This window comes from Bos taurus, chromosome 5, assembly GCF_002263795.3.
Source record: "Bos taurus isolate L1 Dominette 01449 registration number 42190680 breed Hereford chromosome 5, ARS-UCD2.0, whole genome shotgun sequence".
Lineage (NCBI taxonomy): Eukaryota > Metazoa > Chordata > Mammalia > Artiodactyla > Bovidae > Bos > Bos taurus.
The window spans coordinates 73,621,618-73,630,535 of NC_037332.1; the positions used below are offsets into that span (position 1 = coordinate 73,621,618).

The window sequence follows — 8,918 nt, forward strand, 5'->3', positions numbered from 1 at the left end:
TGACTTCAATTTCACTTTTCACTTTCATTCATTGGAGAAGGAAATGGCAACTCACTCCAGTGTTCTTGCCTGGAGAATCCCAAGGACGGGGGAGCCTGGTGGGCTGCCGTCTATGGGGTCGCACAGAGTCAGACACGACTGAAGTGACTTAGCAGTAGCAGTAGCAATCTGTTAATACATGTGTTTAGTATAGTATCTGACGCACAGGAAGGGCTCAATGAATATTAGCTATTAGTATTGTTATCATTGTTCATCGAAGCAGAAGGTCGATATATAATTTATACCAAGAGCTAGATTCTTTGGCATAGCCCCCCTCTCTAGAAGACTGAGCAGCCCCCATGTCTCTAGATTGATTTGGTGGTTGAAGTTCAGGTCAGTGATCCTGGAAGAGGATGGATCATGGGCCAGAGCTCTGACCTTGGGTCAGATGGACACACTGACCTCCAGTACCTGCTTGGTTCTTCCAGACTGTCTCCAAGCATCAGAGACTTCTACTTACCCCCAGAAAGGACCGCCTCAGCCGCTGTAGTCCCCCAATCCAAGAATCCGTGCTTGATGGCTGGGCTGGCTGTCCTCAAGCTTATACTCACATTCTTTCAGAAGTGGAGCACTTGCTACCTCTTTTCCAAACAACATCCTTGTCCTGAGTCAAAGTTAAACTTCTTTGTTTGTTTTGTTAATCTAGAATCCAGAATTGCAACTTTGGGAAGAGACTTTGATATTGTCATTCGCATTGTCATCTGGGCTTGCCCAGTGACCTGCATCCCCTGATCCTAAGTGATCAATCTCATGCAGTATCAATTCCATAGTTGATCACAGGACCAGCTCTGTTCCAGGCCCGGGTGGGTACCACATATGCGCTTAGTCACTCAGTCATGTCTGATTCTTTGCAACCCCATGGACTGTAGGCCGCCAGGCTCCTCTGTCCATGGGGATTCTCCAGACAGGAATACTAGAGTGGGTTGCCATGGCAATCTTCCCAACCCAGAGATTAAACCCAGGTCTCCCACATTGCAGGCGGATTCTTTATCATTTGAGTCATGAGGATGAGATAACTCAGACTCAATGAGCTCCTATGCAGGTGAGCAGGGAGGTGGTCTGGATGACCAACATCATTGTCCAGCTGGGAACCAAGTGCTAAGAGGGCCTGAAGGAGACAGGCAGAGACTTGAAGTTTGGGTCCCGTTTTCCTGCTTTATGTGTATCCTTGGTCATGTCACTTAATCCCTGCCCCCACCCACCCCCTAGCTTCATTTTCTCTGTCTGTAAAATGGTAGAGATCTACCTCATAGGGTAACTGTAGGGATGAACCATGAAAACAGTACCGTCTTTAGCACTTAGTAGGTGCTCAAGAAAGAAAAAATGGCCAAAAGGAACATGAGGAAGACCCTCAGGCTGCCAGCTGAGGGTCCCAGAAGGAGGTGATACTTAGGGAGCAGGCTGGTGCGGGGGACTGCAGACAGGGTCTGGGGACGGTGAGTCCTTGACATTGCCCTGCAGCCTCCTGCTCTAAGAATCCCTGCCTCCCAGCTCTCTGGAACCATTCAGATTCCTGGGGTATTCAAGTACCATTTCTGGGCTGGAGGCTCTGAAAGGGGCAAAATCACACTGCTGCACAGATTTCCAGAAGTTTTTTTTTTTTACGTCTTGTTTTAAATAGATTGTTTTCCACGGGTCATATGACCGCTCCTCCTCCGCCCCCGCAGGCCAGGGGCGGGCGGGGCGCCGGCTCCCGCGGGTGTTGCAACTTCGGGCCCCAAAGTGGGGAAAGGCCAGCGGGCGGCGGCCACGTGACTCGCCCCGGGGATAAATAGACGGCGAAGCTGGGATTCGGCACCGTAGCCCTCCCACCTCCTCGACCCACTTCTGGGCCGTCGGAGCCGGAGTTCTCGGAGCCGGAGTTCTCGGAGCCAGCATCGACCCCACACCTACACAGCCGCAGGATGGAGCGCCCGCAGCCCGACAGCAGGCAAGTGCGGGGCGAGGGACCGGCCTCTCCCGGGCAGGGCAGCTCCCTCTTCCCGCAGAGCTCCCGAGACCGAGCCGGGAAGCAGGAAGCGACCTCGCTGAACGGGCGACGGTCACTTGGGGCTTTGGTGTTAGGAGGAGCTGGTTGCCAGTCCCGCCCGGTGGGGCAGCTGGAGAGATGAAAGGTGATTGACATGCCTGGCTCCCTGTGGATGACCTGATGGGAGTGTTGTCGTGGGACCGACTTTGGTTTTGGTTTTGTGCGAGTGCTTGGAGGTAGCGGTCTGCTTAATCTGGGATCCTCGCGACTGTTTGAGCCTGGGTGACAAAGCCTGGCTTTCTTACTGGGGACTCCTCTTGGCCGCATCCACCACCTCTGGCTAGCTGTCGAATTAAGGAGCACATCACCCCGGCTACTGAGCCCGCGTTTGCAGTATGAGAGTGGCATAGTAGAGGAGGCACAGCAAGCAAGCCAAGGTCTCCTGACTAGCTGGAATTTGGCCCTGGGTTTGTCCACCTCTGAGTCTGGCGCCTCCCATCTCCCAAGAATTTGACCAGCATGTACAGAACAGGGGGTGATGTTTCTGAAGGAGTGCTGGCCAGAAAGGAGAAATGACACTCGTGTGGGAGGTGGATGCAGAGGCAGAAATACTCCCCAAAAGGGACTGTTTCTTTGAGTAAAGCTGAGTTTTACTTGAGCTTTTTCAATACTTTGCTGCGAGCAGAATATTACAAGGGATCATGAGATCTGTATCTGAAACCTCAACAAAGTTAATGAGTTAAATCTTGGGTCTAAAAGCCAGTGGAAGCAGTTGCAGGTGAATTGAGTGTTCACCTTGCCCACCGATGCTGCTCCCTTCTCTTCTCTATTGAGAATAATTGGCCAGACCTTTCCTGTTGGTTTGTGGGACCTGTATTACAGTGTTTTAATAACTGAAAAGTGTGGCTGGGGTTGCATCTTAAAGGTAGTTGGGAAAGTGGCTGTGTATTAGATGGGAACCTGGGTTTCCGCAGAGAAGCCTGATAAAAGCGGAAATCTCTTTTTTAAGTCCTGCACACAGGCAGGGGTACCCCTCAGAAGCTCACGCTGGAAGAGACTGTGCCCAGAGCCCTGTCCTCGACTCCCTTGTTCACCTCTGTACCTTCTCTCTGCAGCATGCCCCAGGATTTGTCAGAGGCCCTGAAGGAGGCCACCAAGGAGGTGCACACCCAGGCGGAGAATGCAGAGTTCATGAAGAACTTTCAGAAGGGTGAGCTGACCCAAGAAGGTTTTAAGGTATGTGGACTGGAGGTACCAGCCTTGGCAGGGGTACTTTGGGTGGGAGTGCACCCAAAGCGCAGAGCAGTGGTATTAGTGGGGATGGCTGCTTGAGATGCAGAGGGACCCGATGAGCATGTTCAAGGGAGTCATTTTACAGGTCATGACATTGAGGCTCAGAGAGTGGAAATGACTTACCCAGGGTCACACAGCAGATTTCACAGCCTGCAATGTGGTATTGTGGAGGGGCTGGGGCAGTGGTACTCTTTAAGTGACCACCTAGTGCCTGCTTGGCATTTTACTCACTTAATTTTAATTAGTGCTTCAGCTTTGATAAGGAAGATGAGGAAGGGAAGGCTCAGAGAGGTTAAGTAACTAACAGAAGGTCACACAGCCTGTAAGAAAATGGGAGAGGCCAAAATCGAGCCAAGGCTGGTTATCTTATTTGCCTCTGAAGGTAAGAGGGGGAGTATGGGTTCGAGCTTGAGTTCTTCCATCCCCTAATAGTAAGACTATGGGCACCATCTAATCTCCCCAAGGTACCTTTTCCTCACCTGTGAAATGAGACTTTTCAACAGCAGGGTTTTCTTTTTTTTGGACCACACTGCACAGCATGTGGGCTCTTCGTTTTCCAACCAAGGAGTGAACCCATGCTTCCAGCAGTGGAAGCACGGAGTCCTAACCACTGGACCAAGGGGAATACCTAGCATGATTTCCTCAAGTGCCCATTGTATTTGAGGCGTGAATTTTTGCTATTACTCAGCACAGTTGTGAAATTCATGCACGTAGAAGGAAAGCATGTGACAAGAGAACCCGGCAGGTGCTGGGTGTGAGGAGAGGCTTGTTGGGGTTGAACAGTAGGGGTGGGGAGCTGTGGCTCACCACTCCTGACACCCTGTCTTTGGCTATTGGGAGATGCCCCCTACTTCCAGCAGGAGAGGTGCTTCAGTGAAGGGCGATTTAACATGCAGCCCTAAGGGGCTCACAGCCCTGGGCTGTGTCCTGTGGATGTGAGTTTAGCCCTTACTCCTTTGTTCTGCCCCCACTCCCCTGAAAAAGCTGATGTACAGTTGCTGTAATGGGAGTGGGGAGGTGGCCGCTGGAGTACCCCATACCCAGCCACTGTACGCTTTGGAGCTTCCTTCTTGGCCCCTGAGTTCAGAGTCAGCACAAAGATCCAGGAGAGGACCCAGTGCTCACTCGGATTGTGCTGATGGAGGTAGCGTTTTTTATCACCACGGTCCAGCTTCAGTGCTGGCTACCAGGTCGCACCTAGCGCTTTACCTCTGCCATCCTCCCTGAGCTGCACACCTGCCCCATCAGTCTGTGGTCAGATTACCCTTCTTTGCAAGGAAGGGGACCAAGGCTTGTCTTGTGCAGAGTCACTCAGGCCCCAGATTGCCTAGAGAGGGAGAGTGGTTTTATCCACCGTCACCCAGCTGAGGACTGGCCGAGCGGAGCTAGGGCCAGGTCGGTCACAGTTGAAAACCCAGGCTGCTCTGTACCAGGCTGCCTGGGTTTCTGCACTGGTGAGAGACAGTGCTCCCACGAATGATTAAAGGCTCAGAAATCACCTGAAAACCTCAGCCGGAACATCTAAACTTTGTCCTCTTTCAAACTCAAATTAATGTGTAATGGGAGTTACCTGAGCCAAGGGCTCAAGTCCCCCAGCCCAGCTTTCAGAGGTGATGGGGTTCAGAGGGGTCTTCTGGGGAGAGCTGTGCCCTGCAGATGGATCCCCAGAGGTCAAAAGCCAGGGAGAGGTGCCTGGCGTCTTCCTGTAAGCACGTTCATTCAGTTACTTCCTCCAGAAAGCCATGCCTGTGCTTGGCTCCATTTCTGTTCCTTACTAGCTTTGTGACTTCGGTGTCTCATACCCTCTCTGAGCCTTAGTGTCTTTCCTGTAAAATGGGCATAGCCATTCCTTTGTTAGATTTTTCCAAGGATGAAATGAGGATTTGTATTTTTTCCAGTGTGATAAAAAGGTTTTTAGGCTCAGACAATGCACAATGAAAATTTTCTCCTGTGACACTTTCTCTGGCTGCCACATGCGGAGGGTTAGAGGGGCTGGCAGGAGGTGGGAGCCCAGCCTGGGGAGGTGACAAGGATGACTCTGAAGGCGATAGTGCCAAGGGGCTGGATGCTCTGATAATGACCTGCTTGCTCTGGTTTCAGCTGGTGATGGCGTCTTTGTACCACATCTATGTGGCCCTGGAGGAGGAGATCGAACGCAACAAGGAGAACCCCGTCTACACTCCCCTCTACTTCCCAGAGGAGCTGCACCGCCGGGCCTCCCTGGAGCAGGACATGGCCTTCTGGTACGGGCCCCGCTGGCAGGAGGCCATCCCCTACACGCAGGCCACCAAGCGCTATGTTCAGCGACTCCAGGAGGTGGGGCGCACCGAGCCCGAACTGCTGGTGGCCCATGCCTACACCCGCTACCTGGGAGACCTGTCTGGGGGCCAAGTTCTCAAGAAGATTGCTCAGAAGGCCCTGAATCTGCCCAGCTCCGGGGAGGGCCTGGCCTTCTTCACTTTCCCCAATATCGCCAGTGCCACCAAGTTCAAGCAGCTGTACCGCTCCCGCATGAACACTCTGGAGATGACCCCTGAGGTCCGGCAGAGGGTCCTGGATGAGGCCAAGACCGCCTTCCTGCTCAACATCCAGGTGAGGGTATGGGCTGTGCTGCAAGGCCACCTCTGCCTCCAGCTGCTCTTCCAGGGTGGGGGCCAGGGGGGTCAAGGGTCGTATTTAAGGGCAGAGGCTTGGGGTCTAGGGTTCCAGTTCTGTCACTTACCTGGCGGGGTGATTTTAGGCAAATCCCTTTCTTAATCACTTTGTACTTCAGTTTCCCCATCTGTAAAATGGGGATATAATAGCACTTAGCTCACGGAGTTGTTGTGACTGCTTAAATCAATCAAGTCCCCAAAGCAGGGCATGTCACAGGGTCAGCCCTTGAACATTAGCCACGGTTATTGTACGATGTGAGCGTCACCGTTGTGGCACTCTGTGATAACTCCCTGTGACAACATACAAGTTGGCTGTGTGTTCATATGTAGCCAGGTTGGCACTGCAGGGTTCACGGATGCCGCAGACCTGGCCTCTGCCATCTGGGCCTCTCAGCCCAGTCAGGAGGCATGATCTGTCTTTCTACAAGTGTCTCAAATCCAGGGGAAGATAGGTTTTGCCTTGAAGGGTGACTTCTTAGGCAGAGCCACGATGGGTGTTCCCAGTGGGGGTGAGATTCCTTCTAACCCTGATGTAGAATTCTGTCGCTCTCCTCCTATCTGAAGGCCCTGTGGGAACTGGGCTCTTAGTTTATGCTCTCCTGGCTCCTTATTCCCAGCCTGAGACCCCAGAGGAGATTGCTCATAGCACTCGCTATTGAGCAATGTGCATCTTTTGGGCATACGGCTAAAAAATACCCAGCACACCTGGTCAGTCTTCTGAGAAAAGCTGTATCTTTCAGAAAGGTGGTGTAGAAAGAACAGGTGTTTTGGAGCCAGAGTCCCATGGGAGGGCTGGCCCTTGCCGCTTGACCTCTGGGTTAGCCACCACCCAGGCACTGAATCTCTGGAGTGGCAATGACCTGGTCTGTAACCCTAGCTAATGAGTACCACAGAGCATTGAGTGCCTGCTTGGGGACCACTCAAGACATGGTACTTTTCAAAGGGACCCAGCATATGGGCATGAGTGGCCATTCAGAATGGCTGTTATTGAGGAGCATTTGGGGAAGAGCAGGCAGGCGAGTTAATGAACTTGTGACATCTTATCTCTTAACCCGGATGTTCAGTATTTTTGCTGTGATTCTGTTCTGTCTTGCTATTTCACAACCAAACCTCAGACCTCCCATCAGCAGGCCTGGCCCCACCTTTCATGGAGACGTGCACTTTGTTCTCTTGCAGCTGTTTGAGGAGTTGCAGGGCCTGCTGACCCAGAAGGCCAAGGACCATGATCCCTTGCAGGCACCAGAGCTTCACAGGCGAGCCGGCAGCAAGGTGCAAGGTGAGGGCCTCCCCGGGGGCGTGTGTGGAAGGCATATGGCCCAGTCGTCTGGCTCTGGTGTCTCTGACTCTTCTGTCTTCTCCATGCTTTAAATGGGAAGTCAGGGGTGGAGCCAGCCTTCACCAGGATGCCCCTCTGCGCCTCAGTCTCCCCAGTTCTAGAATCAGGGGGGTTGGGCTGGTTTTAGCTCACTTTCGAGTACTCAAAGGATACTCTGAAGTCATGACAAGTCCTCCCCCAACCGCCACACACACAATTTAGGTCCTTTGGGGGTCTGTTAATGGTTTCCAAGCAGAGACCCCCTGACTTGGGGCTAGGGGCCCAGGGCAGCTTCTAGCTATCCCCCCCGCTGTGGACGCAGGGTCCTATCTTGGGTTAGTCCCTCCCTCAGGCCGCTCAGAGAGCTCTCTAGGGGGTGGCAGTGCTGAGAAAACATGGGAAACTTCCAGAGCACCAGAGTCCCCTCCTTCCCTCCCTGTGGGCGAGAGTGTGGCTTTGGGAGTCAAGAGAGGGGAGGGGTGAAGCTATGCCACCTGCTTGGCAGGTCATCTCAGGCCTCTGCTCCTGGTGCCACCATAGCTCATGCGTGCCAGGACTACATGGACCCCTCCGTTGGTGGGGTTTTGCAGGGAACACTGGAATGTGGCCATTCCTGATGAGATTACAAGGTGGGGGGGAGGGGACTCAGTCCTAATACATCAATTCTCAAACTATGGTCCCCTGGGTATCCCTGGAGAGTACTTCTCACAATCTGGCCGAAAATGGAAGAGTGGACAGCTTGGAGAAGTAAGCTCCCTGTCTTAGGAGGTATCCAAGTAGTGGCTAGAGGGCTACTGGTTTGCATCTAGCAGGGACTTTACTAGACGCTGCTGAGGTGGTTCTGATTTGTTTTTCCATGACGTCAAATGGCCCTGCCTCCATCCTCCTGGACTTAACATCATCTCCCTTCTCTTTCAGACTTGGCTCCCACCAAGGCGTCCAGGGGGAAGCCCCAGCCCAGCGTCCTCTCCCAGGCACCTCTGCTGCGATGGGTCCTCACACTCAGCTTTCTGGTGGCCACGGTCGCTGTGGGGCTTTACGCCATGTGAATTCAAGTGTGCTGGCTCCTGGGGGCCATGAAAACTGTTCGTGGAGAGGGGCAGCCTCTTGGCTGGCTTCCTTCCCTTGAGCTTGGGGCAGGGGGCAGCTGTCAGGGCTCCTGCTGTCTCCCTGTATCCCTCTCTTCTGGATAAAAGGAGCCTGAGACATCTCCACCAACCCAAAGTACATCCAGTCAGTGACCTGAACTTCAAAGTGGGACAAGGGGTCTTCCCTGGCCCCTCAGCACTCACCCCTTCCTGTTCCTGCAGCAGAGCCCAGAAGATGTAGCCAGAGCAACAGCTGTTGAAAACCTCCAAAAGCCTTGGGTCTGAGGTCTCCCTTTTGACCCGCTGTGACCGCTTGCCCTATGGGCCATGGCAATTTTTGTATATGTTCAAAGATGTTGTGTCTTATGTTTCCGTCTTGTTTTTGTTGGAGCAGCTTTGTGTTCCTGGCTCAGCCTGAACTATGGTATTCTGTTGTGTGCTGTTCTGTTCTTATAACAGGGTAGGGGTGGTTTGTGGCGGGTGGGGAGGAAGTGTTTAACAGGACTGTGGCCTTGATTGCTGACTTTCATGTGAAATAATAAACTAAATGGCCTGATAGT

The 8,918-nt window shown here is 52.9% G+C and overlaps 1 protein-coding gene across 1 annotated transcript; it reads left to right on the forward strand.

The window, feature by feature from the left end:
* The first annotated feature begins 1,852 nt into the window (after positions 1-1,852).
* Positions 1,853-8,918, forward strand: HMOX1 (heme oxygenase 1). Its single transcript, NM_001014912.1, is given in 5 exon segments — positions 1,853-1,969; positions 3,124-3,244; positions 5,402-5,893; positions 7,132-7,231; positions 8,189-8,918. Coding segments are annotated over 5 exon segments (870 nt in total). The 5' UTR covers positions 1,853-1,943; the 3' UTR covers positions 8,320-8,918.